This window comes from Bombina bombina, chromosome 4 (assembly GCF_027579735.1).
Source record: "Bombina bombina isolate aBomBom1 chromosome 4, aBomBom1.pri, whole genome shotgun sequence".
Lineage (NCBI taxonomy): Eukaryota > Metazoa > Chordata > Amphibia > Anura > Bombinatoridae > Bombina > Bombina bombina.
Window position 1 is genome coordinate 768,365,416 of NC_069502.1, and position 27,126 is coordinate 768,392,541.

The following is a 27,126-nucleotide window of genomic DNA, read 5'->3' on the forward strand; positions in this document are numbered from 1 at the left end:
TATACAAATAAATGATAATAAAAATAATGCCTCACATGAACATGCAGTCTCCTGTTTTGAAAAGCTAATAAAAAAAGCATGTGATAAGAGGCTGTCTTTAAAGGCTTAGAAAAAGGCAGAAATGTAAATGTTCAAAGCTGGGGAATGGATAGTAAAGGTGTTGACTGTCCCTTTAACATAAGATTTAGATACTTTCATAAAAGAACATAACAAAATAAAAAATCACATCATTTTGCAGATATTGTTTAATCAAAAAAAAGTCATTGTTATAAAGACTGTCCCTTTGACATTAAATGTATTATATTGTTGCATGTGTTTAATCTCAGACTTGATATTATAATACTTTGAAAGCTCTGTTCTTTGTAAGCTGAAGTGGCTTTTACATCCTTTCATAAACATCTCAATTTATAGTAAACATTTATAATTGAGAAACCAAAGTATAATCATACCTACTAACTGTGAGATGAAGAAAATATATACTATTTTTACATCTAGGATTTGTACCACAATTACAATAGATTAGACGTTAATAATACCTTTTCTGGAACCTTTTCAATCACCACATCAAAATGAGGCAACACAGACAAAAACGTGCAAATGCTGGTTTTAAGCTTTTCTTCGGTCTGGGTAAAAAAAAATTAAAAAAAATTGAAAGTTAAACAAACTATGACATGGTACAAAAATGAAAAGGTTACATTAGTCTCTAGAAGAATTTGCAGACACCAAGTAATACAAATTCAACTTTACATGGTGTTTAAATGGATACTAAACCCAATTTTTTCTTTCAGAATTCAGATAGAGCATGCAATTTTAAGCAACTTTCTAATTTACTCCTATTATCGTTTTTCTTCGTTCTCTTTGTATTTTTATTTGAAAAAGCCAGAATGTAAAATTATGAGCCAGCCCATCTTTTGTTTAGCACCTGAGTAGCGCTTGCTGATTGGTGGTTAAAATGTAGCCACCAATCAGCAAGCACTACCCAGGGTGCTGAACCAAAAATAGGCTGGCTCCTAAGCTTACATTCTTGCTTTTAAACTAAAGATATCAAGAGAATGAAGAAAAATTGATAATAGTAGTAAATTAGAAAGTTGTTTAAAATTAAATGCTCTACTTGTATCATAAAAGAAAAAAATTGGGTTCAACAATAATAATCATAATATTAAAGTCAACTTTTAAACCAAAACTATATTGGTTTAAAAATCTATCCCCCCACCCACCCACATACACATTTTTATAAAATAAATGTAAATTACCAACTTACATTGCTAAAACAGTCCCAGAATTTTGGAAGGAACTCTGGATAAGTATGGAGAATCAGTATAATAAGCCACTCCATTAAATATTTCACAGATGCTTGATTATTACCAAATCCAGCTTGAAAAATCCTTTCAATGATTTCAGACAAAAAGTTCTGTTAAAAGAAAGAAAATAATTGAATGTATGCGTTTAAATCGCATTTGCTTCAGTTTGCTAGGCTGCTTAAAGTTAAACCCTACTTAGTGTTCAGGTGCGTATAAATTTGGACACCAAATATAGTGAGAGAAAATGCTGACAATGTAAAGTAAAATGGTTAAAAATATTTGAAGTTATTGCTGCTGTTCCTGCCAACTTTCTATATAGAGCATGAATATAATAACATGAACTAATCATATCCCATCAAGTGCTTCTTGTAGAGTAAGAGACACAGTTTGGCTAATCTCTACTCTTAGATTAAATCTTTCATTCACAACATTAATTTTGCATCTCTAATCTGAATCTTTTCTAGTTCCTCAGTCTATTTTAGTAATTGATCCCCAAAACTGCATTTCATACTCAAGGTGAAGTATTACCATGGAGCTATTTAAGGGTGGAATTATGCTTTCATCTCTTACATTCATGCCCACATTTACATGCTAAAATTGTATTTTCCTTAAAAGCTGCTGTCTCACATTGAGCAGTACTTTGTAGCTTGTGATCTACAAGAAATCCTAAAAACTTTGACACCTCTTCTTTGCAAAGTATTGTTATAGGTTAATACGTGCATTTGAGTAATAGGTGGTACGCTTATTTATATTTCAAAATATGAAATCTTACATTTGTCAATGTTAAATCTCATTTGCCATTTACCAGCCCGTTCATGCAGTTTTTGCAAATACTCATGAAGAGCAACTACATCCTGCTCTATGACTATTAAAATATAGTAAATACAAGCCTACATGCATAGGCCTAAAACATATGACATTTAGTTTAGCAGCAATATGCACCATTCCCTCAGCTACAGTTTTACATTTTATAATGGCATAAAATAAAAACTTAGCAATTTTCTTTGCAGTTTTTTATTTTATAATGACATCATGCAGAGAAGTAAACAAATGTTGATCCATCAGATACAGGTAAAGTGTGTTTACAAACAAGCTATCTATGCAAAATATATCCAAAAGAGATTTGATTGTGTTATGAACATGTATACAATGAGCTAAAAAAAATTTTTTTTTATAAATTTAGGCCGTTTTAACTTGAATTTTAATACGTTACTATTAAAATGAAAATACAAATTAGTTGGCATATCCCTTAAGTCTGTAAAAAAATATTTAGTTCAGTAGCAAGGTGCTCTATTTCCTGAGCTTAAAAAACCATTTATTTATTCTCTAGTTTAACAAGCAACAAAAATGTGTATGCGTTTCTACTGCATAATTAAAAATATACATAAATAGTTCTTTTACCGATATTTTCGTACAAATTTTAAGGTTGTGTCTATTTCCACAACCCCCCCCCCCCCCCCGCATATCATGTGACAGCTATCAGCCAATCTCAAATGCATATACGTATATTCTGTGAATTCTTGCACATGCTCAGTAGGAGCTGGTGACTCAAAAAGTGTAAATATAAAAAGACCACACATTTTGTTAATGGGAGTAAATTGGAAAGTTGTTTAAAATTGCATGTTCTATCTAAATCATTAAAGTTTAATTTTGACTTGAGTGTCTCTTTAAGAAAATGAAAAACTGAAAGGAATGTAATGAGTATAAAAGAAAAATACTGTTTCTTATCAGTGTGGAGGTAAGTTTAATTAAAATAAACATGGATATCCAGCTATTTAAACCTAAGGGATGTCGCAATTGGATGTTCCTCAAACATTCAAACCACCTGCATACCTAAATGAGCTCAAAAGAGACATCTTCCTACAGTATCACGGACACACAACTTTGTTCTTTGGAACTACCTCTCTTCTTTAACACCAATAATCAGGGTAAAGTTTGTGGGACAAGATGGAGAAACATACCAAGGAGGAATGAAAGAAGCGCATAGAAAAAGGTGAGATAGAAAGGGATTAGCAAAAAATAAAATGCAGAGAAAAAAAAAAGAGTCATGAAGTGAAAAATTTGAGAAAGGCAAAAAACAATAGAATGGAAAAAAAGACTGCAGAGAGTCAGTATCAAGCACTAAATAAACATCTCCAATGTCCAGCTTGTTTTCCACAACTAAATGGGAGTTAAATGCAAAGAAACCCCCCATCTGCTGCCAATACAGGTAGCCCTCAGTTTACGCCGGGGTTAGGTTCCAAAAGGAATGGTTGTAAATCGAAACCGTTGTAAATTGAAACCCAGTGTATAATGTAAGTCAATGGGAAGTGAGGGAGTTAGATTCCAGGCCCCTCTCAAAATTGTCATAAGTAACACCTAATACATTATTTTTAAAGCTTTGAAATGAAGACTTTAAATGCTAAACAGCATTATAAACAGTATCAAATATTCACACAACACAGAATATATAATTAAACTAAGTTAAATGAACAAAAACATTTGCTAAACTGCATTATAAACCTTATGAAATAATCACACAACACAGACTTTACTTGCATTTTTCTGCAAACAGATCCTTTTATGCATTCCAATCTGGACTGATTTATAGACAGGAAGATCTTTTTCCTATAAAAACTGCTCGATAGCTCATGTCTAGATAGCTACACTGATTCATTTCAGCCTGCTTGTGTGTATCTTTGCTGCAAAACAAGCGGACAGCTCCACCTACTGGCTATTTTAATCAATGCACTGCTTTCTCAATGCTTTTCAATAGCAGTCACATGACTAAAAAAAAAGGTTGTTATTCTGAAACTGTGCAAATTGAACCAGCTTAAACCGAGGGCCACCTGTATAAGCATTAAGGGTGCCTGTGGGAGGAGAAATTAGGAACTGGTTAAAGGAACAATATACACCAATTTTCATATAACTGCATGTAATAGACACTACTATAAAGACGAATATGCACAGATACAGATATAAAAATCCTGTATAAAAATTTGTAAAAACTTACTTAGACACCCAATGAAAGGGACTGAGAGCAGACCCTCCCCCTCCCCTCCCCTGCATATAAAAAGACCCATTATACAAACAGAAGCAATCTGAAGTCTAAAAAGATCTAAAACTTTGGGTCTTGGTTAGGAGTCTGAAAATCAGCACAATATTATATACAAATAAACAAAACTATACACTGTTACAAAAACACTCCCAAATGGGCTATATAAATCATCTACAAAACATTTATGCAAAAAAAAATCTAGTGTACAATATCCCTTTAACTATCTTCTTCTATGGGAAATTTATTAATAGGATTTCAGAAAACAAAGTCTATACAAAATGCTAATTCATTTTTAAAAATATTTTACATTAATTAAAAAACATAATAAATCAATAGGGATAGTGGAAATTACTGTGGTCCCATTCAAATCCAGCAGTGTGAAAAATGTGTATTTAACCCGGAAGACTAATGACTTTTTTGCCATTTTAATTAGTTAAAGGGCCATAATACCCAAATGTTTAAACACTTGAAAGTGATGCAGCATGGCTGTAAAAAGCGGACTAGAAAATATCTCCTGAACATCTCTATGTAAAAAAGAAAGATATTTTAGCTCAAAAGTTCCTCAGTAGCCACCTCCCATTGTAAAGGATTTCTAAGCAGCATTTTAGTGTGTCTGTCCTGGGACAGCTGAAAGGATGAGCCTCGTGAACTCTCATATTATTTCACCAATCAGGTAAAGGAAGCTTACTATGAAATCTCATGAGAGTTAAGTCAAATCTCATGAGATCACAGTAAGAGTTCATGACCTCAGCACTGCTGATGCTGATTGGCTGCTGTTCATTTCTTCATTTTTTTATTATTTTTACCTGCAGCTGGGAGCAAGTGAAGTATAACTTTTTACACAGAACTTACTCTGCTGAGCTGAGGAGATTGTGAGGTAAAATATCTTTTTACAGTTATACTGCATCAGTTTCAAGCGATTTAGCATATGAGTATTATGTCCCTTTAAGCTGTCTGAAAGGGCCATGAAACCCAAAAAGAAGATCTATAATACTAAGAAGATAATCTATGATAGTGATATCATTCGGTTGTTACCTGATCAAGCTTTGGAATAAGCAGCAAAAGAGTTTGCCACAACCTGTTCTTGACTCGATGTTGCAGTGAGTTTCCATAGTATCTCGCTTTTGACTTTGAGACAAGAACATCCTGAAAATAAAAAATGAATATGTGTAATTGTTTAAAATGTAATAACATTGTCATATAGGTACATGCCGTTTTCTGATTATTACACCGATGTTAAATAAATACATTCTGAAATCACTAAAATAAAAGAATTGCTTACACTCTTACTAAAACTGAAACAACACGAATAGTTTACTAAAGGGATAGGAAGGTCAAAATTGCATTTACATTTTAAATAGAAGCATTTTTACATCATACTTACATTAGCAAAAATGCTTCTAGTTAAAGTTTTCTCCAACATAGGTGTGTCCGGTCCACGGCGTCATCCTTACTTGTGGGATATTCTCTTCCCCAACAGGAAATGGCAAAGAGCCCAGCAAAGCTGGTCACATGATCCCTCCTAGGCTCCGCCTACCCCAGTCATTCTCTTTGCCGTTGTACAGGCAACATCTCCACGGAGATGGCTTAGAGTTTTTTAGTGTTTAACTGTAGTTTTTCATTATTCAATCAAGAGTTTGTTATTTTCAAATAGTGCTGGTATGTACTATTTACTCAGAAACAGAAAAGAGATGAAGAGTTCTGTTTGTATGAGGAAAATGATTTTAGCAACCGTAACTAAAATCCATGGCTGTTCCACACAGGACTGTTGAGAGCAATTAACTTCAGTTGGGGGAACAGTGTGCAGTCTCTTGCTGCTTGAGGTATGACACATTCTAACAAGACGATGTAATGCTGGAAGCTGTCATTTTCCCTATGGGATCCGGTAAGCCATGTTTATTACGATCGTAAATAAGGGCTTCACAAGGGCTTATTTAGACTGTAGACTTTTTTGGGCTAAATCGATTCATTATTAACACATATTTAGCCTTGAGGAATCATTTTATTTGGGTATTTTGATATAATAATATCGGCAGGCACTGTATTAGACACCTTATTTCTTAGGGGCTTTCCCAAAGCATAAGCAGAGTCTCATTTTCGCGCCGGTGTGGCGCACTTGTTTTTGAGAGGCATGGCATGCAGTCGCATGTGAGAGGAGCTCTGATACTTAGTAAAGACTTCTGAAGGCGTCATTTGGTATCGTATTCCCCTTTGGGTTTGGTTGGGTCTCAGCAAAGCAGATACCTGGGACTGTAAAGGGGTTAAAGCTTAAAACGGCTCCGGTTCCGTTATTTTAAGGGTTAAAGCTTCCAAATTTGGTGTGCAATATTTTTAAGGCTTTATGACACTGTGGTGAAAATTTGGTGAATTTTGAACAATTCCTTCATGTTTTTTCGCAATTGCAGTAATAAAGTAGAAGGTTTGCTCAAAAAGATGTTTGTTCAGCAGGGTTACCTTCTACAACCCATTTCATGCATTGTCCCTGTCACTACAGCTGCATATTTCTGGTTTGATGAACTGATAAAGGTGCTCGATAGTGATTCTCCTCCTTATGAGGAGATTATGGACAGAATCAATGCTCTCAAATTGGCTAATGCTTTCACTCTAGACGCCACTTTGCAATTGGCTAGGTTAGCGGCTAAGAATTCTGGGTTTGCTATTGTGGCGCGCAGAGCGCTTTGGTTGAAATCTTGGTCGGCTGATGCGTCTTCCAAGAACAAGCTACTAAACATTCCTTTCAAGGGGAAAACGCTGTTTGGTCCCGACTTGAAAGAGATTATCTCTGATATCACTGGGGGTAAGGGCCACGCCCTTCCTCAGGATCGGCCTTTCAAGGCAAAAAATAGACCTAATTTTCGTCCCTTTCGTAAAAACGGACCAGCCCAAAGTGCTACGTCCTCTAAGCAAGAGGGTAATACTTCTCAGGCCAAGCCAGCTTGGAGACCAATGCAAGGCTGGAACAAGGGAAAGCAGGCCAAGAAACCTGCCACTGCTACCAAGACAGCATGAAATATTGGCCCCCGATCCGGGACCGGATCTGGTGGGGGGCAGACTCTCTCTCTTCGCTCAGGCTTGGGCAAGAGATGTTCTGGATCCTTGGGCGCTAGAAATAGTCTCCCAGGGTTATCTTCTGGAATTCAAGGGACTTCCCCCAAGGGGGAGGTTCCACAGGTCTCAGTTGTCTTCAGACCACATAAAAAGACAGGCGTTCTTACATTGTGTAGAAGACCTGTTAAAAATGGGAGTGATTCATCCTGTGCCATTAAGAGAACAAGGGATGGGGTTCTACTCCAACCTGTTCATAGTTCCCAAAAAAGAGGGAACGTTCAGACCAATCTTAGATCTCAAGATCTTAAACAAATTTCTCAAGGTCCCATCGTTCAAGATGGAAACCATTCGAACTATCCTTCCTTCCATCCAGGAAGGTCAATTCATGACCACGGTGGATTTAAAGGATGCGTATCTACATATTCCTATCCACAAGGAACATCATCGGTTCCTAAGGTTTGCATTCCTGGACAAACATTACCAGTTTGTGGCGCTTCCTTTCGGATTAGCCACTGCTCCAAGGATTTTCACAAAGGTACTAGGGTCCCTTCTAGCGGTGCTAAGACCAAGGGGCATTGCAGTAGTACCCTACCTGGACGACATTCTGATTCAAGCGTCGTCCCTTCCTCGAGCAAAGGCTCACACGGACATCGTCCTGGCCTTTCTCAGATCTCACGGCTGGAAAGTGAACGTGGAAAAGAGTTCTCTATCCCCGTCAACAAGGGTTCCCTTCTTGGGAACAATTATAGACTCCTCAGAAATGAGGATTTTTCTAACAGAGGCCAGAAAAACAAAACTTCTGGACTCTTGTCGGATAATTCATTCCGTTCCTCTTCCTTCCGTAGCTCAGTGCATGGAAGTGATCGGGTTGATGGTAGCGGCAATGGACATAGTTCCTTTTGCGCGCATTCATCTAAGACCATTACAACTGTGCATGCTCAGTCAGTGGAATGGGGACTATACAGACTTGTCTCCGAAGATACAAGTAAATCAGAGGACCAGAGACTCACTCCGTTGGTGGCTGTCCCCGGACAACCTGTCACAAGGGATGACATTCCGCAGACCAGAGTGGGTCATTGTCACGACCGACGCCAGTCTGATGGGCTGGGGCGCGGTCTGGGGATCCCTGAAAGCTCAGGGTCTTTGGTCTCGGGAAGAATCTCTTCTACCGATAAATATTCTGGAACTGAGAGCGATATTCAATGCTCTCAAGGCTTGGCCTCAGCTAGCGAGGACCAAGTTCATACGGTTTCAATCAGACAACATGACGACTGTTGCGTACATCAACCATCAGGGGGGAACAAGGAGTTCCCTAGCGATGGAAGAAGTGACCAAGATTATTCTATGGGCGGAGTCTCACTCCTGCCACCTGTCTGCTATCCACATCCCGGGAGTGGAAAATTGGGAAGCGGATTTTCTGAGTCGTCAGACATTGCATCCGGGGGAGTGGGAACTCCATCCGGAAATCTTTGCCCAAGTCACTCAGCTGTGGGGCATTCCAGACATGGATCTAATGGCCTCTCGTCAGAACTTCAAAGTTCCCTGTTACGGGTCCAGATCCAGGGATCCCAAGGCGGCTCTAGTGGATGCACTAGTAGCACCTTGGACCTTCAAACTAGCTTATGTGTTCCCGCCGTTTCCTCTCATCCCCAGGCTGGTAGCCAGGATCAATCAGGAGAGGGCGTCGGTGATATTGATAGCTCCTGCGTGGCCACGCAGGACTTGGTATGCAGATCTGGTGAATATGTCATCGGCTCCACCTTGGAAGCTACCTTTGAGACGAGACCTTCTTGTTCAGGGCCCGTTCGAACATCCGAATCTGGTTTCACTCCAGCTGACTGCCTGGAGATTGAACGCTTGATTTTATCGAAGCGAGGTTTCTCAGATTCTGTTATCGATACTCTTGTTCAGGCCAGAAAGCCTGTAACTAGAAAGATTTACCACAAAATTTGGAAAAAATATATCTGTTGGTGTGAATCTAAAGGATTCCCTTGGGACAAGGTTAAGATTCCTAGAATTCTATCCTTCCTTCAAGAAGGATTGGAAAAAGGATTATCGGCAAGTTCCCTGAAGGGACAGATTTCTGCCTTGTCGGTGTTACTTCACAAAAAGCTGGCAGCTGTGCCAGATGTTCAGGCCTTTGTTCAGGCTCTGGTTAGAATTAAGCCTGTTTACAAACCCTTGACTCCTCCTTGGAGTCTCAATTTAGTTCTTTCGGTTCTTCAGGGGGTTCCGTTTGAACCCTTACATTCCGTTGATATTAAGTTATTATCTTGGAAAGTTTTGTTTTTAGTTGCAATTTCTTCTGCTAGAAGAGTTTCAGAATTATCTGCTCTGCACTGTTCCCCTCCTTATCTGGTGTTCCATGCAGATAAGGTGGTTTTACGTACTAAACCTGGTTTTCTTCCAAAAGTTGTTTCTAACAAAAACATTAACCAGGAGATTATCGTACCTTCTCTGTGTCCGAAACCAGTTTCAAAGAAGGAACGTTTGTTGCACAATTTGGATGTTGTTCGCGCTCTAAAATTCTATTTAGATGCTACGAAGGATTTTAGACAAACATCTTCCTTGTTTGTTGTTTACTCAGGTAAAAGGAGAGGTCAAAAAGCTACTTCTACCTCTCTCTCTTTTTGGATTAAAAGCATCATCAGATTGGCTTATGAGACTGCCGGACGGCAGCCTCCCGAAAGAATCACAGCTCATTCCACTAGGGCTGTGGCTTCCACATGGGCCTTCAAGAACGAGGCTTCTGTTGATCAGATATGTAGGGCAGCGACTTGGTCTTCACTGCACACTTTTACCAAATTTTACAAGTTTGATACTTTTGCTTCTTCTGAGGCTATTTTTGGGAGAAAGGTTTTGCAAGCCGTGGTGCCTTCCATTTAGGTGACCTGATTTGCTCCCTCCCTTCATCCGTGTCCTAAAGCTTTGGTATTGGTTCCCACAAGTAAGGATGACGCCGTGGACCGGACACACCTATGTTGGAGAAAACAGAATTTATGTTTACCTGATAAATTTCTTTCTCCAACGGTGTGTCCGGTCCACGGCCCGCCCTGGTTTTTTTAATCAGGTCTGATAATTTATTTTCTTTAACTACAGTCACCACGGTACCATATGGTTTCTCCTATGCAAATATTCCTCCTTAACGTCGGTCGAATGACTGGGGTAGGCGGAGCCTAGGAGGGATCATGTGACCAGCTTTGCTGGGCTCTTTGCCATTTCCTGTTGGGGAAGAGAATATCCCACAAGTAAGGATGACGCCGTGGACCGGACACACCGTTGGAGAAAGAAATTTATCAGGTAAACATAAATTCTGTTATCACTGTTTTTAAGCAGTATATGCACATATGCTATGAGTGCACCAGCATTCCAACACTACACCTTCTCTAAGAGTCAGCGGTGGCTTGTATGAGGGGCCGATTTATGAAAGTGCGAACAGACATGATCTGCTGTAGCGATCATGTCCGCCGCACATCGATAAATGCCGACAGCATATGCTGTCGGCATTTATCATTGCACAAGCATTTCACTAGAAATGCTTGTGCAATGCCGCCTCCTTCACATTCGCGGCCAATTCCGCAGCCCCAGAGCAAGCGGGCGAGTTAAGGAGCAGCGGTCTTAAGAAACAGAGGCATTGGGGTCAATACGGGGGTTGATAAATCGGCCCCTAAGTCTTCACTGGCACAATACACACCAAAGCCAGATATCTCAAAGAAGGCATGGTGTTTGAAACCTCTAGTCACACATAGCATATGTGCGTATGCCGTAGAAACTGTAATAACTTTTACTAACATTTTTGGTAATGGAAGTATTTTGCAAAAATGCTTCAATTTAGAATTGAAATGCACTTATACACATTTTAATGTTGTCCTTTCTATTTCTTTAAAACACGTAAATTCACAATTTTGACCTTAACATACAAAGCCCTCACCAGCACTGCACCCTCTTATACCTCTGCCCTCGCCTGCAAATACTCCCCAAGCCGCCCCCTCCGCTCTGCCCAAGACCTCCTTCTCTCCTAACCTCTCATTACTTCCTCACACTCTCGCCTGCAAAACTTTTCTAGAACTGCACCTTTCATATGGAACTTCTTGCCACGCTCAGTCAGACTTTCCTCTAGTCTCAAAAACTTCAAGTGTTCCTTAAAAACATATCTGTTCAAGGACGCATACAAGTTACTTTAAAGGGACAGTAAAAACCAGCATTTTTAATGTTTAAAAAGGTAGATAATCCCTTTATTACCCATTCCCCAATTTTGCATAACCAACGCAGTTATATTAATATACTTTTTACCTCTGTGATTACCTTGTATCTATGGCTCTGAAAACTGCCTCCTTATTTCAGTTCCTTTGACAGACTTGCATGTTAAGCCAATGCGTGCTTGCTCTTAGGAGCTTCACGTGCCTGAGCTCAATGTTATCTATATGAAACACATGAACTAACGCCCTCTAGTGGTGAAAAACTGTCAAAATGCTTTCAGATTAGAGGTGGCCTTCAAGGTCTAAGAAATTAGCATATATACCTCCTAGATTTAGCTTTCAACTAAGAATACCAAGAGAACAAAGCAAAATTGGTAATTAAAGTAAATCGTTTAAAATTACATGCCCTATTTAAATCATGAAATTTTTTTTTTTACTTGACTGTCCCTTTAAGATGTCTCTACTACTAATGTGTTCTTCTTGCTCAACCTCCCTATGTTTTTTCTTTTAGATTGTAAGCATGAGAGCTTCTCTAACTGTAGCTCAATTTGCATTAAAGTGCATCTATAACTGATTGTGCTTAAAGGGTCATTAAACACTTTGATATAGTAATATAAGATGATAAATCGTATATATAAATAAAACTGCAATACACATTTATTTTGTCATATTTTCCTGTAATTCCTTTCTGAAATTGTGAGCTTTTCAGCTCCTGTTAGAAATTGAAGTGCAGAACACTGTTGTATTCCATACAGCCATTGGCAGCACACGCAAATTACTTATTTATAACTAACCTAACCTAATTGACACTAAAACGTTACACTTATTTTGTCAATATTTAATGAAATTTTAAAAAATACATCTACATGTTATTCTCAGACTAATCTTTTCTTGGAATGCATCATTCTATCTAGCATTCATTTAGGGCTAGATTACAAGTGGAGCGCTAAATAATCACGTGCAAATTTGCCCGTTTGCGTGCGATAATTAATCACCAATTACAAGTGCCTGGTTATTGCTACCGCGAGCTCATGGTAGCAATTAGTGCTTATAAAATTAACCAGAGATCAGATCTCTGGTTAATTTTATAAATGTGCCCCAAATGCCCCTAAAATACAGTGTAGTGTATTTTATAAAAAAAAATAAAGATAGCAGCATCTTTATTTTTTAATAAAATTACTGCACTAGGCAGTATTTTGGGGCTAAAGTTGGTGGGAGTAGGGAGTTAGAAAAAAAAAAACGGCACTGAAAAGTGCCTTTATATTGCGATCTATTGGAACTCTGTGTTGCCTGTAAATATATATGTATATGCTTATATACATTACATATATATTTAAAATTGCTGACATCGTACTTACACCCTTCACAGCGCTGAAGTTCTGATGCCGTATCTGACCACATTAGAACGAGGCTCCCATTGGAGCCTATGGAAGAGCGCTCTTGTGAGTGCAATGCGTCCCAGCAATGCGATCGCGAGGTTGTGTTCGCATTGCTGTGAACTGGTAGTACCAGCGCACATTAGTTCATAAAAGAGATATTTAATGTCCCTTTAAGGGCAGGGCGCTCCTCTCCTTTTACTTATGTTTGTCAATGTAAGTAATGTACATTGTATATTCTTAAATAATGCCTCATTGTAAGTTTTTTATTGTATTGTACCCATATGATTGTAATGTACCTCTGTATAGCGCTTCAAAAAATGTTGGAGCTTTATAAATTAATGATAATTATAATATTCAGGAAGATGTATACTAATTGTACCATGTAAAACAGTATATCTGGGATGAATAAATCTGTCGTTATTACTGTATAGACGTTTTAGTGCTTAGTGTGGGTCTTCTTTTATTTTGGAAACCAGATGATTATCTAACATGTCCAATTGTTACAGTTATCTGCATTTGGTTTGGCTAAGTTATGATGGGTAATGCTTGCTGTAATGTGGAAATGTTCTCACACCATAAGAGAATACTATGTTTTGCTTTGTTTTAGTTCTTGTGCACAAATAATGCTGTTAAGTTTTTTAATGTTAGAGCATTGTTACCGATATCTTTGTAACTTTTGCAAATTTTCAATAAAACTTTATAAACTCAAAAAAAACCAAAAAAAAACCCCCAGAATTTATGCTTACCTGATAAATTACTTTCTCCAACGGTGTGTCCGGTCCACGGCGTCATCCATTACTTGTGGGATATTCTCCTCCCCTACAGGGAAAGGCAAGGAGAGCACACAGCAAGAGCTGTCCATATAGCTCCCCCTCTGGCTCCGCCCCCCAGTCATTCGACCGACGGTTAGGAGAAAAAGGAGAAACTATAGGGTGCCGTGGTGACTGTAGTGTATAAAGAAAAAGAAAAAATTTTCAAACCTGATTAAAAAACCAGGGTGGGCCATGGACCGGACACACCGTTGGAGAAAGTAATTTATCAGGTAAGCATAAATTCTGTTTTCTCCAACATTGGTGTGTCCGGTCCACGGCGTCATCCATTACTTGTGGGAACCAATACCAAAGCTTTAGGACACGGATGAAGGGAGGGAGCAAATCAGGTTACCTAAACAGAAGGCACCACGGCTTGCAAAACCTTTCTCCCAAAAACAGCCTCCGAAGAAGCAAAAATATCAAATTTGTAAAATTTGGCAAAAGTGTGCAGAGAAGACCAAGTCGCTGCCTTACATATCTGATTAACAGAAGCCTCGTTCTTGAAGGCCCATGTGGAAGCCACAGCCCTAGTGGAGTGAGCTGTGATTCGTTCAGGAGGCTGCCGTCCGGCAGTCTCATAAGCCAATCGGATAATGCTTTTCAGCCAGAAAGAAAGAGAGGTAGCAATAGCTTTTTGTCCTCTCCTCTTACCAGAGTAAACCACAAACAAGGATGAGGTTTGTCTAAAATTCTTTGTTGCTTCTAAATAGAACTTTAAAGCACGGACTACATCTAAATTGTGTAACAAACGTTCCTTCTTTGAAACTGGATTCGGGCACAGAGAAGGAACAACTATTTCCTGGTTAATATTCTAGTTGGAAACAACTTTTGGAAGAAAACCAGGCTTGGTACGCAAAATAACCTTATCTGAATGGAACACCAGATAGGGTGGATCACACTGCAAAGCAGATAATCCAGAAACTCTTCTAGCAGAAGAAATAGCAACCAAAAACAGAACTTTCCAAGATAGCAACTTGATATCTATGGAATGTAAGGGTTCAAACGGAACCCCCTGAAGAACTGAAAGAACTAAATTTAGACTCCAAGGAGGAGTCAAGGGTCTGTAAACAGCTTTGATTCTGACCAAAGCCTGTACAAAAGCTTGTACCTCTGGCACAGCTGCCAGCCGTTTGTATAACAAGACAGATAAAGCAGAAATCTGTCCTTTTAGAGAACTCGCTGACAATCCCTTATCCAAACCTTCTTGGAGAAAGGAGAGGATCTTAGGAATTTTAATCTTACTCCAGGAGAATCCCTTGGATTCACACCAACAGATATATCTTTTCCATATTTTATGGTAAATCTTTCTAGACACAGGTTTTCTGGATCTATCACTGAATCTGAAAACCCACGCTTGGATAAAATCAAACGTTCAATTTCCAAGCAGTCAGCTGCAGAGAAATTAGATTTGGATGTTCGAATGGACCTTGTACTAGAAGATCCTGTCTCAAAGGTAGCTTCCATGGTGGAGCCGATGACATATTCACCAGGTCTGCATACCAAGTCCTGCGCGGCCACGCAGGAGCTATCAGAATCACCGAGGCCTTCTCCTGTCTGATCCTGGCTACAAGCCTGGGAAGGAGAGGGAACGGTGGAAACGCATAAGCTAGGTTGAACGACCAAGGCGCCACTAATGCATCCACTAGAGTGGCCTTGGGATCCCTGGATCTGGACCCGTAGCAAGGAACCTTGAAGTTCTGACGAGACGCCATCAGATCCATGTCTGGAATGCCCCATAATTGAGTCAACTGGGCAAACACCTCCGGGTGGAGTTCCCATTCCCCCGGATAGAAAACAGAATTTATGTTTACCTGATAAATTACTTTCTCCAACGGTGTGTCCGGTCCACGGCGTCATCCTTACTTGTGGGATATTCTCTTCCCCAACAGGAAATGGCAAAGAGCCCAGCAAAGCTGGTCACATGATCCCTCCTAGGCTCCGCCTACCCCAGTCATTCGACCGACGTTAAGGAGGAATATTTGCATAGGAGAAACCATATGGTACCGTGGTGACTGTAGTTAAAGAAAATAAATTATCAGACCTGATTAAAAAAACCAGGGCGGGCGTGGACCGGACACACCGTTGGAGAAAACAGAATTTATGTTTACCTGATAAATTACTTTCTCCAACGGTGTGTCCGGTCCACGGCGTCATCCTTACTTGTGGGATATTCTCCTCCCCAACAGGAAATGGCAAAGAGCCCAGCAAAGCTGGTCACATGATCCCTCCTAGGCTCCGCCTACCCCAGTCATTCGACCGACGTTAAGGAGGAATATTTGCATAGGAGAAACCATATGGTACCGTGGTGACTGTAGTTAAAGAAAATAAATTATCAGACCTGATTAAAAAAACCAGGGCGGGCCGTGGACCGGACACACCGTTGGAGAAAGTAATTTATCAGGTAAACATAAATTCTGTTTTCTCCAACATAGGTGTGTCCGGTCCACGGCGTCATCCTTACTTGTGGGAACCAATACCAAAGCTTTAGGACACGGATGAAGGGAGGGAGCAAATCAGGTCACCTAAATGGAAGGCACCACGGCTTGCAAAACCTTTCTCCCAAAAATAGCCTCAGAAGAAGCAAAAGTATCAAACTTGTAAAATTTGGTAAAAGTGTGCAGTGAAGACCAAGTCGCTGCCCTACATATCTGATCGACAGAAGCCTCGTTCTTGAAGGCCCATGTGGAAGCCACAGCCCTAGTGGAATGAGCTGTGATTCTTTCGGGAGGCTGCCGTCCGGCAGTCTCGTAAGCCAATCTGATGATGCTTTTAATCCAAAAAGAGAGAGAGGTAGAAGTTGCCTTTTGACCTCTCCTTTTACCAGAATAAACAACAAACAAGGAAGATGTTTGTCTAAAATCCTTTGTAGCATCTAAATAGAATTTTAGAGCGCGAACAACATCCAAATTGTGCAACAAACGTTCCTTCTTTGAAACTGGTTTCGGACACAGAGAAGGTACGATAATCTCCTGGTTAATGTTTTTGTTAGAAACAACTTTTGGAAGAAAACCAGGTTTAGTACGTAAAACCACCTTATCTGCATGGAACACCAGATAAGGAGGAGAACACTGCAGAGCAGATAATTCTGAAACTCTTCTAGCAGAAGAGATTGCAACCAAAAACAAAACTTTCCAAGATAATAACTTAATATCAACGGAATGTAAGGGTTCAAACGGAACCCCCTGAAGAACTGAAAGAACTAAATTGAGACTCCAAGGAGGAGTCAAAGGTTTGTAAACAGGCTTAATTCTAACCAGAGCCTGAACAAAGGCTTGAACATCTGGCACAGCTGCCAGCTTTTTGTGAAGTAACACAGACAAGGCAGAAATCTGTCCCTTCAGGGAACTTGCAGATAATCCTTTTTCCAATCCTTCTTGAAGGAAGGATAGAATCTTAGGAATCTTAACCTTGTCCCAAGGGAATCCTTTAGATTCACACCAACAGATATATTTTTTCCAAATTTTGTGGTAAATCTTTCTAGTTACAGGCTTTCTGGCCTGAACAAGAGTATCGATAACAGAATCTGAGAACCCTCGCTTCGATAAGATCAAGCGTTCAATCTCCAAGCAGTCAGCTGGAGTGAAACCAGGTTCGGATGTTCGAACGGACCCTGAACAAGAAGGTCTCGTCTCAAAGGTAGCTTCCAAGGTGGAGCCGATGACATATTCACCAGATCTGCATACCAAGTCCTGCGTGGCCACGCAGGAGCTATCAAGATCACTGACGCCCTCTCCTGATTGATCCTGGCTACCAGCCTGGGGATGAGAGGGAACGGCGGGAACACATAAGCCAGTTTGAAGGTCCAAGGTGCTACTAGTGCATCCACTAGAGCCGCCTTGGGATCCCTGGATCTGGACCCGTAGCAAGGAACTTTGAAGTTCTGACGAGAGGCCATCAGATCCATGTCTGGAATGCCCCACAGCTGAGTGACTTGGGCAAAGATTTCCGGATGGAGTTCCCACTCCCCCGGATGCAATGTCTGACGACTCAGAAAATCCGCTTCCCAATTTTCCACTCCTGGGATGTGGATAGCGGACAGGTGGCAGGAGTGAGACTCCGCCCATAGAATGATTTTGGTCACTTCTTCCATCGCTAGGGAACTCCTTGTTCCCCCCTGATGGTTGATGTACGCAACAGTTGTCATGTTGTCTGATTGAAACCGTATGAACTTGGCCCTCGCTAGCTGAGGCCAAGCCTTGAGAGCATTGAATATCGCTCTCAGTTCCAGAATATTTATCGGTAGAAGAGATTCTTCCCGAGACCAAAGACCCTGAGCTTTCAGGGATCCCCAGACCGCGCCCCAGCCCATCAGACTGGCGTCGGTCGTGACAATGACCCACTCTGGTCTGCGGAATGTCATCCCTTGTGACAGGTTGTCCAGGGACAGCCACCAACGGAGTGAGTCTCTGGTCCTCTGATTTACTTGTATCTTCGGAGACAAGTCTGTATAATCCCCATTCCACTGACTGAGCATGCACAGTTGTAATGGTCTTAGATGAATGCGCGCAAAAGGAACTATGTCCATAGCCGCTACCATCAACCCGATCACTTCCATGCACTGAGCTATGGAAGGAAGAGGAACGGAATGAAGTATCCGACAAGAGTCTAGAAGCTTTGATTTTCTGGCCTCTGTCAGAAATATCCTCATTTCTAAGGAGTCTATTATTGTTCCCAAGAAGGGAACCCTTGTTGACGGAGATAGAGAACTCTTTTCCACGTTCACTTTCCATCCGTGAGATCTGAGAAAGGCCAGGACGATGTCCGTGTGAGCCTTTGCTTGAGGAAGGGACGACGCTTGAATCAGAATGTCGTCCAAGTAAGGTACTACAGCAATGCCCCTTGGTCTTAGCACAGCTAGAAGGGACCCTAGTACCTTTGTGAAAATCCTTGGAGCAGTGGCTAATCCGAAAGGAAGCGCCACGAACTGGTAATGCTTGTCCAGGAATGCGAACCTTAGGAACCGATGATGTTCCTTGTGGATAGGAATATGTAGATACGCATCCTTTAAATCCACCGTGGTCATGAATTGACCTTCCTGGATGGAAGGAATAATAGTTCGAATGGTTTCCATCTTGAACGATGGAACCTTGAGAAACTTGTTTAAGATCTTGAGATCTAAGATTGGTCTGAACGTTCCCTCTTTTTTGGGAACTATGAACAGATTGGAGTAGAACCCCATCCCTTGTTCTCTTAATGGAACAGGATGAATCACTCCCATTTTTAACAGGTCTTCTACACAATGTAAGAATGCCTGTCTTTTTATGTGGTCTGAAGACAACTGAGACCTGTGGAACCTCCCCCTTGGGGGAAGTCCCTTGAATTCCAGAAGATAACCTTGGGAGACTATTTCTAGCGCCCAAGGATCCAGAACATCTCTTGCCCAAGCCTGAGCGAAGAGAGAGAGTCTGCCCCCCACCAGATCCGGTCCCGGATCGGGGGCCAACATTTCATGCAGTCTTGGTAGCAGTGGCAGGTTTCTTGGCCTGCTTTCCCTTGTTCCAGCCTTGCATTGGTCTCCAAGCTGGCTTGGCTTGAGAAGTATTACCCTCTTGCTTAGAGGACGTAGCACCTCGGGCTGGTCCGTTTCTACGAAAGGGACGAAAATTAGGTTTATTTTTTGCCTTGAAAGGCCGATCCTGAGGAAGGGCGTGGCCCTTACCCCCAGTGATATCAGAGATAATCTCTTTCAAGTCAGGGTCAAACAGCGTTTTCCCCTTGAAAGGAATGTTAAGTAGCTTGTTCTTGGAAGACGCATCAGCCGACCAAGATTTCAACCAAAGCGCTCTGCGCGCCACAATAGCAAACCCAGAATTCTTAGCCGCTAACCTAGCCAATTGCAAAGTGGCGTCTAGGGTGAAAGAATTAGCCAATTTGAGAGCATTGATTCTGTCCATAATCTCCTCATAAGGAGGAGAATCACTATCGACCGCCTTTATCAGCTCATTGAACCAGAAACATGCGGCTGTAGCGACAGGGACAATGCATGCAATTGGTTGTAGAAGGTAACCCTGCTGAACAAACATCTTTTTAAGCAAACCTTCTAATTTTTTATCCATAGGATCTTTGAAAGCACAACTATCCTCTATGGGTATAGTGGTGCGTTTGTTTAAAGTGGAAACCGCTCCCTCGACCTTGGGGACTGTCTGCCATAAGTCCTTTCTGGGGTCGACCAAAGGAAACAATTTTTTAAATATGGGGGGAGGGACAAAAGGAATACCGGGCCTTTCCCATTCTTTATTAACAATGTCCGCCACCCGCTTGGGTATAGGAAAAGCTTCTGGGAGCCCCGGCACCTCTAGGAACTTGTCCATTTTACATAGCTTCTCTGGGATGACCAACTTGTCACAATCATCCAGAGTGGATAATACCTCCTTAAGCAGAATGCGGAGATGTTCCAACTTAAATTTAAATGCAATCACATCAGGTTCAGCCTGTTGAGAAATGTTCCCTGAATCAGTAATTTCTCCCTCAGACAAAACCTCCCTGGCCCCATCAGACTGGGTTAGGGGCCCTTCAGAGATATTAGTATCAGCGTTGCCATGCTCTTCAGTATCTAAAACAGAGCAGCCGCGCTTACGCTGACAAGTGTTCATTTGGGCTAAAATGTTTTTGACAGAATTATCCATTACAGCCGTTAATTGTTGCATAGTAAGGAGTATTGGCGCGCTAGATGTACTAGGGGCCTCCTGAGTGGGCAAGACTCGTGTAGACGAAGGAGGGAATGATGCAGTACCATGCTTACTCCCCTCACTTGAGGAATCATCTTGGGCATCATTGTCATTATCACATAAATCACATTTATTTAAATGAATAGGAATTCTGGCTTCCCCACATTCAGAACACAGTCTATCTGGTAGTTCAGACATGTTAAACAGGCATAAACTTGATAACAAAGTACAAAAAACGTTTTAAAATAAAACCGTTACTGTCACTTTAAATTTTAAACTGAACACACTTTATTACTGCAATTGCGAAAAAACATGAAGGAATTGTACAAAATTCACCAAATTTTCACCACAGTGTCTTAAAGCCTTAAAAGTATTGCACACCAAATTTGGAAGCTTTAACCCTTAAAATAACGGAACCGGAGCCGTTTTAAACTTTAACCCCTTTACAGTCCCTGGTATCTGCTTTGCTGAGACCCAACCAAGCCCAAAGGGGAATACGATACCAAATGACGCCTTCAGAAAGTCTTTTCTAAGTATCAGAGCTCCACACACATGCGACTGCATGCCATGCCTCTCAAAAACAAGTGCGCCACACCGGCGCGAAAATGAGGCTCTGCTTATGCTTTGGGAAAGCCCCTAAGGAATAAGGTGTCTAATACAGTGCCTGCCGATATTCTTATATCAAAATACCCAGATAAAATGATTCCTCAAGGCTAAATATGTGTTAATAATGAATCGATTTAGCCCAGAAAAGTCTACAGTCTTAATAAGCCCTTGTGAAGCCCTTATTTATGATCGTAATAAACATGGCTTACCGGATCCCATAGGGAAAATGACAGCTTCCAGCATTACATCGTCTTGTTAGAATGTGTCATACCTCAAGCAGCAAGAGACTGCATACTGTTCCCCCAACTGAAGTTAGTAGCTCTCAACAGTCCTGTGTGGAACAGCCATGGATTTTAGTTACGGTTGCTAAAATCATTTTCCTCATACAAACAGAAATCTTCATCTCTTTTCTGTTTCTGAGTAAATAGTACATACCAGCACTATTTCAAAATAACAAACTCTTGATTGAATAATAAAAACTACAGTTAAACACTAAAAAACTCTAAGCCATCTCCGTGGAGATGTTGCCTGTACAACGGCAAAGAGAATGACTGGGGTAGGCGGAGCCTAGGAGGGATCATGTGACCAGCTTTGCTGGGCTCTTTGCCATTTCCTGTTGGGGAGGAGAATATCCCACAAGTAAGGATGACGCCGTGGACCGGACACACCTATGTTGGAGAAAGTAATTTATCAGGTAAACATAAATTCTGTTTTCTCCAACATAGGTGTGTCCGGTCCACGGCGTCATCCTTACTTGTGGGAACCAATACCAAAGCTTTAGGACACGGATGAAGGGAGGGAGCAAATCAGGTCACCTAAATGGAAGGCACCACGGCTTGCAAAACCTTTCTCCCAAAAATAGCCTCAGAAGAAGCAAAAGTATCAAACTTGTAAAATTTGGTAAAAGTGTGCAGTGAAGACCAAGTCGCTGCCCTACATATCTGTCAGGTTCTGCCTGGTTCAACCCATTTTTCTCCTAGCTACACCCACTACTTTCTGATTTGTTCCTCTTTCTTTAAGTGTGCCGCTCACCTGTTACACCTTGCTCAGTATTGATGATCTTCGCTACAGAGAGGTTTACCTGCCTGCTCAGCTTTTGCTTCTCTACCTTATTATCCGGAGTTCTGAGCCTTATCCTAAACAGCAACTTCTACCTTGGAATTTCATTCACAGTCTCTCTCTCTCTCTGTTGTGGGGTAAAGTACCTATTGCATTTTTTCATTGCCTCTCGCTGCTTTCTTTTTACCGCAGCTCATACCTTCAGTGTTCATTCAGCCTGTCACTGTGTTTCTCCGATTACGCTACACAGCGTGACATCACTTCGGGGTCTGCTCCGGTCTCACTCTAACTACTCTGAATCACCTACGAAGGTAACCGTGCTTGCTCTCCTGCCTGTCTGCATTACCAAGGTACAAATTACTGCTAAACATCATACCTCATATCGTATGTACTGTGTCTTGTATTAAGATAAGAAGTTTAATCTCAAAACTATAAACTTTAACCGCAACTTCACTTGTCTTGTCCTGTTACTCCAATGCTGCCTGACTGAATCTTTATCTTGTCCACAGTTCACCTGTTATTATCTAAGCCTGATCTTAACAGTATATTATTTTCTTATTCACTTTCTGCTGAATAAGTTATCATTGCTTGTTATATTAAACTTACTCACATGACTGAAGGAAACCTTTTCAGAAATAGAGGTTTCAGACAGTCCTGTGTAACATACATATTATTATTCATTCTGCAGTTGTGTTCCACCTAACATATAATCACCAGTTCCTGATATAATACTGAGCCTTAAAAAATGGAACCAGCAGACATACATCAAATTGTATATAACCTCAATCAAAAGGTAGATCAACTGGCACAAGGCCTGCATGATTTACAAATTGAGAATGCTGCTCTGAGAAAAATAATTACAGAGTCTATCTCTTTAGAGGGGAATCAGACTGAAACTGTTATTGAACCTCAAGTCTCTCTCCCAGATCTATTCTGTGGTAACAGAAAGGCATATAGACAATTTAAAAACGCCTGCCTTTTATTGTTTTCAATGAAACCTAGGACTTACCCCACTGAGAGAGTGAAAGTCCTCACTACAATCTCATTTCTCAGAGGGGATCCTAGAAATTGGGCTGATAAATTCATAGAGAACCAGGATCCTATACTCGGATCCCTTGTAGACTTTTTCACAAGTATGGATGAAATGTTTCAGGACACAGATATTCAGCTTACTGCTGAGATGAGTTTAAGGAGTTTAAAACAAGGAAAGAGACCTGTCGAGGACTATATCAATGATTTCAAACAGTTCGCCACGGATGCTCTCTGGACCCCTGTCGCCCTGCGTAATCAATTCCGGTTGGGACTTTCAGAGTCTTTAAAAGATGAATTCGCCAGAATTGATTTACCAACAACTTTGGAGGCTTTCATGAAAACAGCAATTCAGATAGACCGTCGTCTACGTGAAAGGAAGGCTGAAAAGTTTGCAACAGACGCAAAACCAAAACCCTCTGTGGAACCCATGGAGATTGGCTTTATCAGAGGTCCCCTCTCTCAAGAGGAGAAACAACGGAGACGTTTAAAGAATCTATGCCAGTACTGCGCTAGCCCAAGTCACGCTGTTCAGGACTGTCCTCTACTTTTGAAGAACAAGAAATGTAAGTCCACTTACCTTTATACATCTCTACCTTCCCCAGAACATTCTCCTTACTGTACTTTATCTGTCTCCCTACAGTTGGAGCAAAGTCAACTGAGGATCAGTGATGCCATTGTAGACTCTGGCGCTTCAGGGAACTACATGGATCGGGCCTATTGCATTAGGGAAAATATCCCTTTAATAAAGAAAACTACTCCCATACCTATCAGAGTCATAGATGGATCACTCATGTTCTCTGGACCTATAACTCATGAGACTGTACCACTCATGCTTAATATTTCCGGTCATTACGAATTACTCTCTTTCGATGTCCTTCCCTCTCCCCATTTTAGTTTGGTTCTGGGGATGAAGTGGCTACAACTTCATAATCCCACTATTGTTTGGCACCCTTTTCAAATTAAGTTTTGTTCCACTTATTGCAAAGAAACATGTTTTCCTAACCCTGTTTTTTTACACACTAATACTGATACTGAGGGCTTACCCTCTGAATATTTGGAATTTAATGATGTATTTAGTAAGACTGAGGCAGAGAACCTGCCACCTCACAGGGCATATGATTGCCCTATCGATCTCCTCCCTGGAGCCCGCATACCCATTGGACATCTCTACCCACTAAGTAATCCTGAACTGGAACATCTTAAAGTGTATCTTGACAACAACTTAAAGAAAGGCTTCATTAGGCCATCAACTTCTCCTGCAGGGGCGGGGTTTTTCTTTGTTCGTAACAAGGATTCCAGCCTCAGACCCATCATAGACTATCGTGAACTAAATAAATGCACGGTTAAGAATCGTTATCCTTTGCCCCTAATACCAGAGATGATTGAGAGGCTATCTGATGCTACTATTTTTACCAAACTTGACTTAAGAGGCGCATACAACCTTGTCAGGATCAAAGAGGGGCATGAATGGCTCACGGCATTCAGGACCAGATATGGCTTATTCGAGTACCTTGTAATGCCTTTTGGTCTCTGCAATGCCCCAGCCACCTTCCAATACTTCATTAATGATGTATTCAGAGACCTCCTAGATGTATGCATTGTCATATATCTGGATGATATACTCATTTATTCCAGAACTCAGCAGGAACACATCAGGCATGTCCGCCAAGTTCTAGCACGACTGAGAGCTTATAAATTGTATGCCAAATTGGAAAAATGCAAATTTCACACAACACAGGTATCCTTTCTAGGATATGATATCTCTCCCTCAGGAATCCAGATGCAGAAAGAAAAGGTTGAGGCGGTTTTGGATTGGCCAGAACCAAAGACTAAAAAAGACCTACAACGGTTCCTTGGTTTTTCAAATTATTATAGAAAATTTATCAAGGGATTTTCCAAAATAGTAAAACCACTCACCGTTTTAACAGGTTCTACTACACCTTTCTCATGGGGTTCAGATGCTGCTAATGCCTTCCGTTATTTGAAATCCAGATTTACCTCTGCACCAATCCTTCAATTTCCCAATCCTTCACATCAATATACTTTAGAAGTTGATTCTTCCGATTTCGCCATTGGAGCAGTCCTCTCACAACAAAAATCTCTATCTGATCCTCTCCATCCAATTTCCTATTTCTCTAAATTAATGTCCCCTGCTGAACAAAATTATGCTATAGGGGATAAGGAATTATTGGCCATTCGACGATCCCTTGAACACTGGAGACACCTCCTTGAAGGCACCACTCTACCAATTAATATCTACACAGACCATAAGAACCTCCAGTACTTGCAATCTAATAAAACCTTATCTGCCAGACAGGTTCGTTGGAGTCTGTACTTTGACCGTTTCAATTTTGTTATCATTTACAGACCTGCCAATAAAAACCTCAAAGCTGACGCTTTATCCCGGATACCAGAACGACCGACTCACATTCCTATCAGAAAAGACATTGTTTCTCCTCAATGCTTCATTGGGTTCACTTCGACAATCTTGACTGACCTCCGCAAATACTGCAAGGAACATTCTAACCCACCTGAACCAACTTTAACCAAAATGCATGGCATTTACTACTATGGAAAAAAAATCTTCATACCACCCTCCTTGAGAAAACAAATTATACAGACCTGTCATGATATTCCATTAGCTGGTCACCCAGGTCTTCAACGTACCTTGGATCTTGTTTCACGTACTTATTGGTGGCCACACATGAAATCCACAATTTCTGATCATATTGCCAGCTGTAGGACTTGTGTCACTTGCAAGCCAGAAAGAAGACCACCTTTTGGCTTGCTCATGCCTATACCAGTCCCTAAAAAGCCTTGGCACCATGTTTCCATGGATTTTATTGTAGATTTACCACCATCAAAAAATCAAACAACTATCCTTGTGGTCATTGAATTATTCACTAAAATGGCTCATTTTATCCCTTTCCATAAACTTCCCACTTCTTCTGAAACTGCCACCCTATTCATTGACCACATTATCAAGTTGCATGGGATACCTTCTATCCTGACGACAGATAGGGGTACACAATTCACCTCAAAATTTTGGAGTAAGTTATGTGCCTTGATTAATATGGAACATCGTTTTACAACAGCTTTTCATCCCCAAACTAATGGGCAGTCAGAGAGGTTAAACCAGTGGCTCGAACATTTTCTCAGATGTTATTGTTCCTATCAACAGAACGATTGGATGAATTACCTTTCCATGGCCGAATTCGCCTACAATAACTTGACCAATGCATCTACTAAAATGACACCCTTCTTCGCAAACTATGCCTACCATCCTACCCTGACCTTCTCCTCCTCTGCTTCTTCGGATTCACCACCGCTGGATCAGCTCCATAATTCTCTACAGGAGAATTTCAATGTCATCCAGGAGAACATTCGTTCGGCCCAACAGAACCAGAAACATTATTATGACCTCAGGAGAAGGAAGCCACCTGAATACTCCGCAGGAGATTTAGTCTGGCTTTCTACTAAGAACTTGAGATTACAAGTTCCTTCTAAGAAGATGGCCAGTCTCTTCATTGGACCCTTCCCTGTCCAAAGTGTTATCAATACCAATGCTGTCAAGCTACGTCTACCTAGTACTCTTAAGATTCATCCTACGTTTCACGTATCTTTATTAAAACCATATACACCTGCAAGAGATGCACAAATTCTTCTGCCACCTACAAGCCTTCCTCTTCCTGATGATGAGTATGAAGTTGAATCCATTTTGGACTCCAGGATCTCCAGGGGTGTTCTGCAGTACTTGGTCAGGTGGAAAAATTATTCAAGTGATGAGGATTCATGGGAGCCTCTCTCCAATCTCAACACGCCTAAACTTCTCTCCTTGTTTCATCGTCGCCACCCTGATCGGCCTCGTCCATCCGCTGTGGAACAGCGTCCTTGAGGAGGGGGTTCTGTCAGGTTCTGCCTGGTTCAACCCATTTTTCTCCTAGCTACACCCACTACTTTCTGATTTGTTCCTCTTTCTTTAAGT

General features: G+C 40.9%; 1 protein-coding gene across 1 annotated transcript in view; it reads right to left on the bottom strand.

The window, feature by feature from the left end:
- TARBP1 (TAR (HIV-1) RNA binding protein 1) overlaps nt 1–27,126 on the bottom strand; it is a 454,905-nt gene that overhangs the window by 213,840 nt on the left and 213,939 nt on the right. The window contains exons 21-23 of the mRNA XM_053711098.1: nt 5,374–5,484; nt 1,262–1,411; nt 537–623 (exon numbers count right to left, since the gene is read on the bottom strand). Of these exons, the coding sequence (XP_053567073.1) occupies nt 537–623; nt 1,262–1,411; nt 5,374–5,484 (348 nt within the window). The remainder of the gene's footprint in view (nt 1–536; nt 624–1,261; nt 1,412–5,373; nt 5,485–27,126) is intronic.